Genomic DNA, 15,853 nt, shown 5'->3' with positions numbered 1-15,853 from the left:
GCCAGCATCTCACAGGTCCCTGATGTGTTTAACATCAGCCAGGCAGCACAATGCTGACGAGAGGAAACGGAATTTTCCCAGGAATTCAGATGAGTGTTTGCATCACTTGAAATTTTATTCCATAGATCAGAGAACCAGTCTGCATAAGAAGCCGCGCTATCTGAAAGTAACAAGTTTCTACTATTTTACTTCTTCTCCCTTTATGTTTCCTTAGGATATCAAAATATCGAAATGATCTTAGCTTTTATTTTCCAGACAGATGTTTTGGCATTACTTATACATTAAGCTTTTTGTTTGTTTTTAACAGCTTTATTGAGGGATAATTTAGATACCATAGAATTCCCTAACACATATAATTGTCTTGAGTCTCAGTAAATGTACACAGTTATGCAGCCATTAACACAATTCAGTTTTAGAACAATTGCATCATGTACTTTGCATTTGACCATCCCCACAGGGAAAGAATTTACTAGATCATTGACCTGCGGATTTAAACCGTCTAGCTCTAGAAACTGGTCTAGGCATTCCTTTTGAATAAATCAAGCATTAAGAGGAAACAAACTAAAACTCTCAAATTTACTCAAAATAGAGGTCAATGAAACACATTCTCTCCAGGGGTCTGCAAACTAATTAGAATATAAATTAAGCATATAAATTAAGAATAAAAGTTAATACACATACGCTAACGTATTTGTATATTTCAGAAAGTGTATATTATGTAATTCATTACAGTCTATGCCAATATTATGGCCACCTTTCACCCAAGGACACCCTTATTTGTTTTCTCACTCTTATAAATATGGGTAGGTGGGATAAACCGCCTGGAGCTTGAACATTTTGATCTGGCATATCCCAAATTTATGGAAGAAATATCCTCCCTTTCTGTAATTTGGCTGCACACTTAAGTGGGGTTGGACCTGAGACACTGCCTTAGATCCTGCAGAGGAAGAGCTTCTTCTTTAATAGGATATTTAAGAGGCCATGATGCTGCCTTATCTGTTTCAAAAGGCTTATTTATTCAAGAAATAAATTACCATGGTCCTCATCCTGCAGATCCAGTACTTCAGCCTACTTTCCCCAATATAGCACCTCTTAGATATGTACACAAAAATCTCTCAATGCAAGAATTATAATCTGGGTATAATAAAAATGCCTCTACTTATTTGTTTTTTTGTTCTTGCCTTATCTCTAAGTTTATAGGTGTTTCAGACAGGTGGTTATGTATAGGTGAGGTCTGGAGCCAAGAACCAAGGAAGAATTCTTCAGACGTCTTTGGTGCAAAGTGGTAGTTTTATTAAAGCATGGGGACAGGACCCAGGGCCGGAGGTGTGGGTGTGTGTGGGGGGGGGGGGTAGGCAGGAAGAGCTGCTGCCCCCGGCCTGTGAGAGGTGGGTGGCTGATTATATACCTAGGAGTTGGGGGATGTAAGCAAAAGGGAGATTCCAAAAGGATTTTCATACACTATGGAGGACCTACAAGATACTGGAGGCCTTGCCATTGTCAAGTTAAAGATTGCTTTTCCCTCTCGCAAGGCACCAACATTAATTGGAAACTTCCAGAAGAAAGTCACAGGTATCCGATCCTGGGTGGGGGGGCGTTTGTGAGATTTCCGCTGTGCTCTGTCCTCAGCTAGCTAGCCCTGTTCCCCCATCATAAACTAGGGTCCAAAACTTTGGGTCCAAAAACATCTTTATATCTAGCCTCCCTTACAGAGTTGACTAACTCCACTTATCTTGACATTTAAATACTGTTTGTTATTTAAGTGTTCAACGCGTGCTAATCCAGCCTCCTTCGCATACTAAGTTCCTTGTGGTTAGAATAATTGTTTCAAACTTTGTGCTGTGAATCAATGGATTTTATATTTCTCTGGCGCCTCGTTCACACTGGGCAAACAAAAAGCTATTTAGTAAGTTTAAGAACTTCTTTAATTAATAATGATACCTCACGTTTGTCTCCCCTGCTGTGAAGCCCCTGCCTCCCATCCTCCCCTTCACATTTATCATATAACCCGGCTTTCCTAGGCATCACAGATTTCCTGTCCTACTGTCCCATAAGAACCGCTGCACGTGCCACACCATATGTCCGGGCATATGGTCCTCAAGAGCTGTGATATGAATCCATCTCTATTGCAATACATCTCTGATTCCTGCTCCTCTCTTTTTGCGAATAGCTCTGATCGCCATTTCAAATACGACCCCCTTTCTTTTTAATTTCAGCCTTCGTGAGCCAGGGCTGCTGCACGAAGGGGGCCTGGGGAACAGTCGGCGCTCGCAAAGCAGCAGGTGCGCGGCCCCCCGGGCACCCGTCGGTCCACGGGGCGCCCACTAATTCCGTGACCTTGGCTGAGTCACTCCTATTTCTCCGGACCTCGGCCCCCCCCCCCCCCCCCGTAACGCTGCCCATCTCGGCAGGCGGAGTCCAGAGACGAGGATGTGCGAGGACTCTGCGGAGCCGAAAGCTGCGGGGGGGGGGGGGCGGGGGGTCCCCTGCATTACTCTTCTTGCCTGCTCGCCCCCAGGCTTCTGGGCTCACCGCGCAGCTCCCAGGGGCGCGCCCGGGAGCCCCCGCCTGCACCGGCACAGCCCCGCCCCTCCCCTCCCCTCCCCTCCCCTCCCCAGGGACCCAGCTCACGCCCCGGCTCCGGCTCCGGCTCCGGCTCCGGCTCCGACAGCACCGCCAAGCTCCGGGCGCCTTCCCGGACGCGCGCTCCCTCTAGGGGCGCCCCTCGGGCTCCACTACAGACCCGGCCTCCCCCGGCCCCCCTCCCGAGCAGCCCCGCCGCCCTCCGAGAGGTCCCGCCGGCCTCAGCCACGCCCCGCGTTTAAACCCGGCGCTTCCCGCGGAGGCGGCGGAGCGAGGCCCGCGCGGTGGCTTATGGGGGCGTCGAGCCTGCAGAAGGCGGATGCTGATTGGCTCCTGCGCGGGGAGGGCGGAGTCAAAGGCGGAAGCAGGCGTTGGGGCGGGGCTCCGCGGCGGGGGAGGCCGAAGCGCGCATGGAAGCGGTGGAGTGCCCCGAGCACGGTGAGGTCGGGGTCCTCGGAGGCTCCCCGGGGTGTGCCAGCCTAGCGCGGCGTAACCGTGGTCGCCTTGCTCTCCTTAGGGGTCGCCTGCCTTCTCAAGACCGGCGTCCGCGATGGCCCGAATAAAGGCAAGAGCTTCTACGTGTGCCCGGCCGACGCCTGCCGCTTCGTGCTGGCAGCCGCGTAAGTCTCGGGCTGGGCCTCCCGCCCGCCCGGCCCCTCCGCCCGGCGCCGCAGGCCCTGGGGGAGGTGGGGACCTGGGCTGTGCAGCCAGGGCCTCCAAGTAGTTGGATCCCAGGGCGGCGTGGTCCGTTCGGGAGGCGCACCTGCCTGCTTGCTGTGTGGCCCTGGGCAGCTTGTCCCCGTCTCTGGCCTCCATTCCCCCGCCTGTGAAACGGAGGGAGGGTCGCCTGCCTCGGGAACCTCGCGGTCCTTTCCAGCTCTGGGTTTCCTTGCACTTGTCAGGCCTCTGCTGGGGTGTTGCGTCTCCCTGCCGAGTGGCAGCTTGCAGGCCTAGTACACAGGGATTGGTCTCTGTTTTGCGCTACTTTCAGGCCAGGTCAGATTATCAGCTGCCTTCTGGAATGGGATTCTCTGGGGTCACCTGGGGGCTCAGCCAGTTAAGCATGCGGCTCTTGATCTCAGGGTTGTGAGATTGAGCCCTGCCCTGCATGCTGCTTGTGCTGGGCATGCAGCCTGCTTGGGATTCTCTCTCTCCTCTCCCGCTGCTCCCCACAGGTGTGCCCTCAGGTGCGCGCTCTCTCAGGAAAACAAGGAAAAAAAAAAAAAAAAGGTTCTCTCATTTAAGGGGTGAGATTGATAATCCAAAGAAACAAGCTAACTGCTCAAGGACAATCAGGTATCTGATTCAGCATTCTGGTTTTACAAAACTGGAAGCGGAGACCCAGAAACGTTAAGCATCTTCTTAAAGTGAGAAAAGTTAATACTATTAGAATAGTTAATTATATATATTAACTATTAGAATAGTTAATACTATTCTCATAAAAGTGTTAATAAGGTGAATTTTTAAACTGTCACATGAAACATTTTTCCTGCTCTCTGAATTGGGTAGAGAAACATAAGCTTTCTCCATCGGATGTAAGGCACAAAGTAGATACCAATACTAGAAAACTAGAAAATAAAGTATTTTTTGACATGTACATTGTGTTTCCGTTACATGATTTGCTTTGAAACTAAGTGAAGGAATTTGTATGTTTTTTCAGTTTTGGCAAATAAATTTTTAGAGAAAACGCATTCTTAGCCTTCTAATAAGTTGTTTTATTCGAGAGAAATTACCGGGCTCCAGCTTGGTTAAATCCGAAACAATTTTGAGAAAAGCAATGTCAAATCTTAGATAGAAGGGACAAGCTGGATAAGTTCTCAGGGTTTACTATTTATTTCTGATTTCTAAACTGAGTTTCTTAGGTTCTGTACCTAGCTCAAGTTTCGTGAAACATGGAAGCATGTTCATATTTGTAGGAATTAAGCATTAATGGTAGCTTAAGACTCAGTTTTACGTTAAAAGAAACATACCTTTGGGGCACCTTGATGGCTCAGTTGGTGGAACATGCAGCTCTCCATCTCAGGGTTGTGAGTTCGAGCCCCACTTCGGGTGTAGAGATTAAAAATAAAATCTTAAAAAAAAAAAAAAAAGACAAACTTTTATATATAGTACCATGTATACAAAGGCCCTGCTGCCAAAGTAGTACAACATAATATTTGACTTGATGACAGTTATTTGATAACCTTGACCTATTTGGTCAATATAAGCAAGACAAAGGAAGAAACAAGTGCCATAGGTCATATGAAAGTACTTTAGGCCTTCACTCAAAACTCTGTATCCTCAAATGTTACACATACGTTCTCTTATAATAAGTTGGGAAATGAGGAGTTAAAAAACATGCCAGGCATGAGGCAGGTTAGGAGAGCCTGCTTCTGAACAGATTGTAGGAAAAGGGATGATGGAAAAAACCTAGGGAAAGTTTGCAGCCAGTCTTACGTATTTCAGCTGTTCCTGGGTGGGGGGTTTGCAACATAGAGATTGTAGAACACAGGATAGTTTTGAGCTTTTGAGTCATCAGGAAAAAGATGTATCTCTGTCATCCTGTCTTTGGGGGAGTGGAAAAAAAATGAAAGCTCCAGACCTTTTCCCCAGAGGAATGTACATAGACCTAACAATGTTTGGGATTTACAAACCCAGTGGAAGTCATATATGCACTATTATGTTTAAAACCCATAGTTCAGGGACGCCTGGGTGGACTCTTAGTTTCAGCTCAGGTCATGATCTTAGGGTGGTACGATCAAGCCCTGGGTCAGGCTCCATACTAGGTGTGGAATATGCTGGAGATTCTTTTCCTCCCACTATGTGCCCCCTGCCCCCCACCCCATGTGCACATGCGCGCGCGCTCTCTCTCTCACAGTTTAATAAATAAATAAAATAATAATAAAACCCAGAGTCTGGATTTAATTTTGGAACGTTAATTTCTGTTGTTTACTAAAGCAAAATTTCTTTTTCCCCTCCCTCTAGTATTCCTGTTTCTCATTGTTTGTTGCATGAGGACTGTGTGGTAGGGCTTCAGGGTTTGCTTCTACCCCCAGGCAAAGAAGAGTATAGGTAAGTGTCCAAAAGGAACATCTAAATGTATTTACTTCTTTCTTTACCTGGAAGAGTTACAGCCAGGTGTGTTTTCCTAGGATTGAGTATTCTGTAAAAAATCATTGTTAACAAAGAGTATTTCTGTCTGTATTGAATGTCATCTGAGCCCTTGCTCCCTCACTGCTAAGTAGCTGGTTGATCTGAGAATCTGATTAATTTCCAGATCAACTGTTCTTCCTTCTTCAGTCTCCAGCTCTTAAGTAGCCAATAACATCAGCCCACCAGCAGTCATTAACTTGCAGTGACTTGTCAATTTTTCTAGTAATAGGATGAAGAAATAAGTCTAAAAATGTCTAAAGTATGTTAAGCACTCAATAAATGTTAGTTTCCCTTTTTTTATGAAAACTCAGGTAAGGCAGGGAAATCTATGTAGGTAGCAGGTGATATTTGTCATGAGTATTGAAAGATAAGAAGGAATTCACTAGGGTTAAGAAAGAGGTCATTTTTAACAGATCCATACCCTGCATAGGGTTTAGAGTTATGAAGTGACCAGGAATCACAAGCCTTTGGTTTGGTAATAATTTAGCGTGTGTTTGAGTAGAGATTTCAGAAGATTAAGGCTGGCTAGGAAGGCAGGGGCCATTTTTGATGGTCGTTATATGATATTCTATGCAGCTCAGTATATATATTCTAGGTCAATCCCCTTACCTCTCCCCTAATATTGCCATTTAACTATCATCTTCACCATTTTTACATACCTGAATATTGCCCATACTGCTATTTTTCTTAATTGAGGTATGGATACAGTAAGATGGCAGAGAATTTAAGTGTTCAACAGTCACGTTTGAGAAATTGATATAACCATTCTTATAACCAAGCCTCAGTCAAAATATAGAGTGTTACCTCATTAAGTGCCATTTGACCCCTTTCTAGTTAATCTTTCCCTTCTACCACAGGCAGTCACTATTTTTATTTATCCTTTTGTATCTGGCTTCTTTTATGTAACAGTATCCATGAAATTCATCCATATGATAGTGTGTATCAGTAATTCTTTACCACTGAGTTGACTTCCATTTTGTGAATATCACAGTTTCTTGTCCCTATTTGTCACCCGTGTTATCTTCTTTGGTGAAGTTTAAATCTGTTTAAATCCTTTGCCCTTTTTTTTAATTGAACATTTTATTGAGGTAATTGTAGATTCTCATGCATTTATAAGAAATAGTTCAAACAGAACTCCAGTAGACTTTACCTAACAGTAACATTTTGCAAAATGTATATAAAAAGTATATAATATTATAATTAGGATATTGATTCAGTCCACTGATCTTATTTGTGAGATTAATTTTCCTTGTACTAATTTGTGTGTGTGTGTGTGTGTGTGTGTACGGATTTAGTTCTATACAGTTCATCATGTGTAGTTTTTTGTATGCACCAGCACAATCAAGATAAGGAACAGTTCCATCACTGGATTCTTCCACCGTGCTTCCCACTCCCTCCACCTCATCTCTGGCAACCAGAGATCTGATCTCCATTTCTGAAATTTGCCATTTCAGAAATGTGACATAAATGGAATCCTAAAATGTAACTTTGGTAGGTTTTTGCCTATCTTAAAAATTGTGTTGTTTTTTTATTATTGAATAGAAAGAGTTCTTTATATATTCACTATACAAGTTCTTTGGCAAATACATATATAATGTGTATTTTCTCCAAGTCTTTGTTTTTCAATTTCTTAACTCTCTTTTGAAAAGCAGTTTTAATTTTTATAAAGTCCAGTTTATCGTTTTTTTTTTGTTGTTTTTTTTTTTTTATCCTTTGTAGCTTTATGTTTTTCTCTCTGCCTGCTCCAAGATCACAGATTTCTCCAAGGATTTCTTCTGGAGGTTTTATAGTTTGATTGTTTTTTTTTTTTTTTTTTTCCTTCTTAGTGGCTTTTTAGTCTGTGGTCTACTTCAGATTAATTTTGGTTATCTTATGAGATAGGAATAGTTCATTTATTTTTCCTTTTATTACTGAATGAATATTTTTCAGTTGTCTTACCACCATTTTGGAAGACTTTCCTTTCCCCATGGAAATGCTTGGCACTTTGTAAAAAATCAGTTACTGCCATGTTATGAATCTATTTTTGAACTTGCTAACCTGTTCTGTTGGTCTACTTGCCTATCCTTACACAATCAGATAAGATAGTGTGAGTCTTCCAACATTCTTCTTTTTTAAGATTGGCTCTTCTAAGTCATCTGCATATAAAATGTAGCTTCAACTTCTAAATTCCCTTAGAAAAACCTTGTTAGTATTATACCGAGTCTGTATAGATCCTTTTGGGAAGAACTGACATTAATGTTAATTTTCTAGTCTATGAGCATGATGTATTTATGGCTTTAAAAATCTTTTCCAGCATTGTTGAATAGTTTTCATTATAGAGTACTGTACCTTTTTGGTTAAATTTAGTCCTCACAGAGTGTTACCGTTTTTGGTGCTATTGTAAATGGAATTTTTAAATTGTTCACTTTTTTTAAAAAAGATGTATTTGTTTATCTGAGGGAGGTAGGGGCAGAGTGAGAGAATCTTCAAGCAGACTCTGCTGAGCACAGAGCACCATGCAGGGCTCAATCTCACAACCCTGAGATCATGACCTGAGCCTAAACCAAGAGTTGGATGCTTAACCACCTGAGCAACCCAGGTACCCTGAAGTTTTTCACTTTTTGACTGTTTTTTTGCTAGTGAGTGGGGCTGATAAGCCTCTAGAGCATGAAGATAGGATATCCTGACACCTAAAATCATTTACAAACTGCTGGGGGCTCTCTACCATACAGGAAGACTTCTAGGTTGTAGGAAGCCACTGAAGGATTTTTGGTCCAATTTACATTAATAAAAGAGGAGCTCTGAAGAGCATTAGTTAGGAAGATGGTAGAGGCAAGGAGACTGCTAATACAGAAGTGCTATTAAATGTCTAGTAAATGGCACAGTCCGTATTGCTCACTGCCATATCACTCTTCTGTGATAGGTAGATGAGGCACCTGACATTTTGAGAGGTTAGGAGAGGAATCAGGTCCCACAGTTGTGGAGTCACATTGCTGGGATGCATACCTTGCTCGGTCTAGCCGATTCTAGATACATCCATTTTAGTCTCTAAGTGAAAGGTGTGCTTGGATTGAGGCATTGACAGTGGAGTTGGGTGCATTTAGAGTGTGGAAGGAAAAATCAATAAGGCAGTTTTTTGGTAGGGCATTTAAGCATGTACCTTCCTCCCTCATTTTCTTGTCAGAATAGTGATCCTGGTAGTCCTGTGTTCCCTGGGTTGTGAGGATTCAGCGAGGTCATGGGTGTGATGCCAGTGGTCTGGTGTTTGGCTCACTGTCAGTGCTCCATAGATGGTTGTTAGGTTGGGATTTATGGGTGATGATTTTACCATTAAGCAAGATAAGGAAGGAAAAGTAACATCGTCAGAGGGTTGGGATGTGTGGCCAGCACAGACACCTTTGAACCAATCATGTCTTACGTGTATTTGAAACCAGCTAGTAAAGGGAGTGCAGCTCCAAAGAAAGGTCTAAGCTGAAGATGGAATTTTGAGAACTTACCATGAACATTCTTCATACTAGGGAGATGAGGCTGAGAGTTGATAATTATTTTAAAATAGAAAAGTAAAGGGGTGCCTGGGTAGCTGGGTCAGTTAAGCATCTGACTTGATTTTGGCTCAGGTTGTGATCTCAGGGTTGTGAGATTGAGCCCCACCTTGAGCTTTTCCCAGACATGGAGCCTACTTAAGATTCTCTTTCCCTCTCTTCTGTCCCCCTCTAAAAAAAATAAAATGGAAAAGTAAAGTATGCAAATGTTTTTCTCTTAGCCTGAGTCTAGAACATTATCACTAGGAGGTACTTACTGGAAGTTTTAAAAGTTGCTTTAGGGGCAGCCCAGGTGACTCAGCAGTTTAGCGCCGCCTTCAGCTCAGAGCGTGATCCTGGAGACCCAGGATCAAGTCCCATGTAGGGGGCTCCCTGCTTGGAGCCTGCTTCTCCCTCTGTCTCTGCTTCTCTCTCTCTCTCTCTCTCTCTCTCTCATGAAAAAGTAAATAAAAAATTTAAAAAGTTGCTTTAAGACAAATAAAATACAGCTATACAACACACAATAAATTAAAAACAAGTACCCTGATAGGTAGCACAGGCTGGAAATTTGAATAGAATTAGGTAAGCTGGTGGATGACTTTCTTAACAGACAGGGCATTTAACCAGAACCCCTGTTGTCTGGAGGGAATACAACATTTCCTCCTGTAAACTGAACTTAAAGTACTCTACATTTTTTTTTTTTTAAGATTTTAATTTATTCATTCATGAGAGACACACAGAGAGACAGAGAGGCAGAGACACAGGCAGAGGGAGAAGCAGGCTCTATGCAGGGAACCCAGTGTGGGACTGGATCCCGGGTCTCCAGGATCACGCCCTGGGCCAAACGCTGAGCCACCGGGGCTGCCCAGTACTCTACATCTTTGATTTTTAATTCCAGTATGTTTAAAGCTTAACCCAACTAGGAGCCAGGTGCAGCAGAGTAATGGGGGAGGGGGGAGTGTAAGCCCAGGTGAGGCTAAGATGCCCATTTTTCTTACCTTGGTGTGTGGGCGCATTGTGTGCAGTTCTCAAACCTAAACCCCAGATGGCACCACTCACCAGCATTTGGTCCTTCAGCCTTGGCTCTCTGTTTAGGGACAATAAAGAGACAGCCACTCAGTAAACCAACCTTAAGGAAGAATTCTTTCCTCCACTCAAATGAGGCAAGAGTTCTTGTTTCCTCCCCTCCTGTCCTATCCTGCCCCCCTTTGTTTTTCAACCTTTCAAGGCTGTAGAATCAAAATGGATAGAAGTACTGTTTTATCTTGTAACTAGATAAAACAAGTTTTAGTTCTTTATATAACTGGTGGTTGTGGGATGTTCAAAATATTTTATTTTTAATAACCCTGGAATCTTTGCATGTCTAGCAGATTTCTTGTGTGGTTGGTTTTTGGCTAAAATTGGCGTGCAGTGTGATATAGCTCAGTGATGATTTTCTGGGCAGATGATCGACAGGAATTTGGGTATAAGCCAGGCCTGTGCAGAAGCACCCCAAGTCCTACTACCTCATGAAGAACCCTCCCAATAAAGCTAGTACATCTTGTAGGGCTTTTATACCATAGAGTATCACGCATTGTGCTGCGGGCTGCAGCTGCCGTGGCACATCACTCACGTGGGGTGTAGGTGTCTCCCACAACTGGAAGTTTACAACCTTTATGTGGTCAGATTTACTAAATCCTTTACCTCTCAGCTGCAGGACTTTAGGTCACACATAGGAAAGCCTTCTTCCCTTTAGGGTAACAAAACAAAACAAAAAACCATTCATCTCTCTTTTCTCCCCAGAACATTTATAGTTTCCTTTTTTACATTTACATTTTTGTTCCATCTTGAGTTTTAACGACAAAGAATGAGGTAGAAATCCAGCCTTGTGCTTTTCTAGTGCTGGAGCATATAACAAGAAGTGAACCTGCACTCCTCAGGGCCTTTGACACCACTGACATCAGAGTCAGGCACACAAAGGCTGGTGCCCAGCATGATCTGCATGTATTAGCACTAAATTGCATGTGTTCAAATGCAGGCGTTTTTATGATACAGTAAGGCCTACAGTAAGGGGTTAATGCTGGTGCAAGTTACTGAGAAAGTGTAGGAATTGAGACATGAGCTTGACCTTGAATGACCTTTAAAATTTGGATACAATAAAAGGTAAGGAAGTATTTAGGGGCTGTAAGCCGAAGTGTGGATATAGGAATAAGGATGGTCAGAGAGAGTGGAATAGTGATTGCTGTTGCTTAGCAAGCCTTTCATATGCATCATGCTTCAGTCTGAACCTTCTTTACATGTATTAATGCATGTAGTCTTCACAGTGATCATAGGAGGTAGGTACTTTTTTTTTTTTTTTTTTTGCCATTCTACAGAAAAAGAAACTGGCACAGTCAGATGAGGTACCTGAGGATTCAGAGCTAATTCTATAGTAAGATTGAGATTCAAACTAAGGCAGGATGACTCTAGTACCCCAGAGAATCCCAGCCTGGCTGAGGTGAATGTGCCTGACATTGTTAAGTCTGGATTGGACGGTCAGCCTTTAGTAAGAAGGGAGGATATGCCTTCTGGTGAAGCATTGAAGAGGTCAAGCTTCCTCTAGCCATGTTCATCAGTATTGTTTATTACTTATGTCCTGAAAAATAATATAGTGCAGAAATTACACTCTTCTTCATAATGGAATTGATATTTGCTTTCTCTGAGTATATTTCCATTGCTTCCTTTGTTGATTTGCAATTTAATAAACATAACAGACTTTATATCCTAAAAACAGAGAAGCCCACCCAGGTTGGTTTCAATAAAAATGCAAGTAAAAGCATTTTTAGCACCATGTCTAGAACATAGTAGATGCTTAGTAGTTGCATCGTAGGTATATTGTTTTCTCCCTTCTTGGTCTTCAGGTCTTGCCCTTTGGAAAGTCTGCAGTGGCTTGGGCTTTTTTAATAGATATGATTTATGAAATGTTCTTGTCAGTAAAGATTTTAAGTACTTGATACACTTGAAACAACAGCAGCAATTTATTCTTGATTCACTTTGATAAGTAATGGTATTGCCTGACAGTTGCCAATACTTTGAATTGTTACGCATTTGAAGCTTTTCAGAAATCTTATTAACACGTGTTCAATCTAATATCTTTTTGCAGTGAGACAAACTAAAGAGACCAGTAATTTTTTTTTTTTTAATTGTGAACTAGAATGGGGGAAATTGTGAGCTTATATGAGAGGAGCTGGACCTATTTTGTTTTTAGTTTGACTTTTATGGAACACTTGTTCATTTGAGGCTTATCTTTGATTATATGTTCAGGTGAGGTAATGATGTCAGGGGATTTTGAATTAGGACTCAGACTGTCATGATTTATGTTATATATTTGAGAAGTTAGAAAAAGAGCAAGAAATTAAACTGAAAGAATGGAGAAAGAAGGGATTCATTTAGGTAAAAATGGAATTTAATGAGTTCAAAAACAGCAATAAATAAAATCCAGAAGGTAATTGACCAAGAAAAACAAAGAAGGCCCTAATACCTGATATGAGGAGTAGGGAGTTACCCTACAGATATATTAAGATTCATTGTGGCATTGTTAGTAGCACAGAATTGGAAACAACCAGATTGTCTCTCAAGAGTGTTCTGGATAAATAATAGAACTCTAAATAGTGGGAAACTGCAGCTGTAGGAAAAAAAATATATATGTGTGTGTATATATATATATGTGTGTGTGTGTGTGTGTGTATATTTATATATGTAGACCCTTTATATCTTTTTCTAGAAAAATCTTGAAGACTGTTTTAAAAAGCAAAGTATTTAGTAGTATGTATACTATGCTATCCATATATGTGGAAAAGGAAATTAAGATTCATTATATTGATCGGAATATACAGTTTAAAATCTCTGGAAAGGTAAACGAAGCTAATAGGCATGAGTATCGGAAGTGATGGGAATTGGGCAGATAGGGTACCATGAGAGGGTCCTTTTCATGGCCATTGTATACTTTTTGGTTGAGTTTATTAGCTAGTGAAACAAGTAAAATGATATTGGAAGCTCTTCTTTGATTATTAAATGTGTTTGAGAAATCATTTTGGGTAAGGAAGAAATCAGCTTGCTCTATTGAATTCCACAATACTTAACAATTATGTACAAAAGGCAAGGCATAGTTGGGAATAAGGAGACCATAGATGGTAATAGCCTTCTAGTTGCTGAAAGTATAGTCAGCAGACAGGTAGATACGAGTATAATACAGCCAAATACGACAGAAATACAGAAACAATGCAGTGGATGAACAGGGAAGGAAATGTCTGAAAATCTTGCAAAGCAGGGATAGCTTGAACTGGATGCTGAAAGACGTAGGATTTTGACAACTGGTGATGGGGGAAGTGGTGGGCAAATAGGGATAAAGAGGACATCCTTTGGATGAAGGAAGATACACCTGCAAAATCTGGGATGCTGGAGAGCACATATGTGTTTTTGTTTGCAAATGGACCAGTGTAGCCATTTCTTTTTTTTTTTTTTATTTTTTTTTTATAATTTTTTTTTCTTTTCTTTTTTTTTTTTTTTTATTTATGATAGTCACACACAGAGAGAGAGAGAGGCAGAGACACAGGCAGAGGGAGAAGCAGGCTCCATGCACCGGGAGCCCGACGTGGGATTCGATCCAGGGTCTCCAGGATCGCGCCCTGGGCCAAAGGCAGGCGCCAAACCGCTGCGCCACCCAGGGATCCTGCCATTTCTTTATAGTGAATGTATAGGCTGTGTTTACTGGTGCAGTGACAGGCAGTCTTGTATTGGGATATATGTCTGAATGCAGTCTTTTTTTTTTTTTTTTTAATGGAAAATTGCAAATAAATACAAGTAGACAAGATAGAATAATGCAACCTATGAGCTTCATCAGTTACCAGTTCATGCCAATCTTATTCCCTATATACTCTACACACTCCATCCCCCAGCTCTTCCCTTATTTTGGAACAGATCCCAGATAACATCACTTCTTCTGTAAATGTTTCAGTGTATGACTCTAAGAGATAGCGATTCTCTCTTTCTTTTTAACCAGTTGGAGTATAGATTTCCAGTAGCTTCATCAATACCATAAGTAGCTTATTTTTAATAGTTTTTGTTTATTTGTTTAAATCTTTAAGATTCACAGTTGCAATTGATTGATAATGCCTTTGAAGTCTCTTGAGTTTTCTCTCCATTTTTTTCCTCCCTTGTAATTTATTTTTTGAAGGAAGGCAGTTGTTCATCATAGAGCGTTTCCCACTGTCAAGATTTTACAGATCACATCCCTGTGGCCAAGCTCTGTCTGTTCCTGTTGTTTGTATATCCCATAAATTGGTAATTGAATCTAGGGGTTTGACCTGATCCCGGTTAGTTTGTTTGTTTTGATTTGGCTTAGTTTTGTTTTGCTTTACCGTATAGGTCCTATCGGGGTTTCCTGTCAGGAATACATAATGTCTGGTTATCTCTCTTTTTCTGATTTCAGCAGCCACTACTGATCATGTTTCTATTTTAGTTATTCTTTGCAGAGCAAAAAGAATAAACCTGTGTGCATCTTGGCTTCTATGATGCCTCTTTTCTTTCATTTCTTAGCCCTTATAAATACCCCATGCAGTAGAGAATTTTTAAATGGAAATATAAGAGTAATTGGTTTTGAGTGACCTTTCAAAACCAGTGTCAGATAGTTGCAAGATATGTTCTTGGATGAAAAAGAAATTTATCTCATTTTAATGGATTTCCACAGCCTTGATTATTTGTGTTTTATACTTCATTAGATTGTTCTTCCAGTGCATTAGAAGTAAGGCAGCAGGGAAGCAGTGGTGCGGAAGTATCCCATGGCAGGTAGGAATTATTCCTGTCTTCAAACCTATGTAAAGACTGTTTAATCTTTGGTGTCGCCTGAAAAGACCTTGAAGTCCAGTATAAACTGGTTGGTCTTCATCATACTGTCTCTGAAAGATAGTTCTTTTCTTTAAGCAAGGTAGACCCTATAGGGTCTCTTAATTCAAAGGACTATTTGGTTATAGTGAAGATTTAATTGTTTGTCTCCTATTTCATTTAAATATTTTTCAAGGTCTTAAATGTAGTCACTGCTCTATTTAGGAAGAAATTTGGGTTTACTTGACCAACTTCAGCATCTTTTTAGACACTGGTGTCTCCTCAATGTTGTTACAAATGGGGTGACATTTGTAAGCTAGAATGCAAGAGACCGATAGATACCCAACACATGGGGGGCTAGGGCCAGGGAAGCAGCAAGACCTTCATTGGTTGAGGCAGAGCTTAGACTTGTCACTCTGGTTTCCTTCAGTGAAATTTTCATAACGCCAAACTCAAAGCAAGCATAGGACATTTTGGGGATAAATTCTCGAGACATTAGTTTTTTGTGAAAGGTATCCATTATGGCTCTTACAACTGCAAACATACTTGATTTGATCACTACTTGTCCTTGAGGCCTGTGAAAGCAGTGGTCATGGGCAGAGAAGGAACCAAGCATTGAAAGTACTCTTCAGAAACTAATACTGTGTGAGTTAGGCATGTAGTCTTTCTGAGCGGCAGAAATAGTTTTGGGAATGTTCAGAAGTATTGGACTACTGTTTCCATTTCCTCTGATAAAAGGCATTCTGATATGATGCTCGCATTAATCTTATTATATTAAGATTATTTTTTTTGTCTTT

At 41.5% G+C, this 15,853-nt stretch overlaps 1 protein-coding gene across 2 annotated transcripts in view; it reads left to right on the top strand.

The window, feature by feature from the left end:
- Window positions 1–2,940: 2,940 nt before the first annotated feature.
- TTF2 (transcription termination factor 2) overlaps window positions 2,941–15,853 on the top strand; it is a 39,804-nt gene continuing 26,891 nt past the window's right edge. For both annotated transcript variants that reach the window (XR_013348968.1, XM_077842703.1), the window contains exons 1-4: window positions 2,941–3,021; window positions 3,101–3,203; window positions 5,548–5,634; window positions 14,954–15,020. Coding sequence is in view for 1 of the 2 variants with exons in the window: in XM_077842703.1 (XP_077698829.1) it covers window positions 2,994–3,021; window positions 3,101–3,203; window positions 5,548–5,634; window positions 14,954–15,020 (285 nt within the window). In the remaining variant the exon portion in view is untranslated. The remainder of the gene's footprint in view (window positions 3,022–3,100; window positions 3,204–5,547; window positions 5,635–14,953; window positions 15,021–15,853) is intronic.

Source organism: Canis aureus, chromosome 12 (genome assembly GCF_053574225.1).
Source record: "Canis aureus isolate CA01 chromosome 12, VMU_Caureus_v.1.0, whole genome shotgun sequence".
Classification (NCBI taxonomy): Eukaryota; Metazoa; Chordata; class Mammalia; order Carnivora; family Canidae; genus Canis; species Canis aureus.
This window is presented reverse-complemented; position numbering and strand designations above follow the sequence as displayed.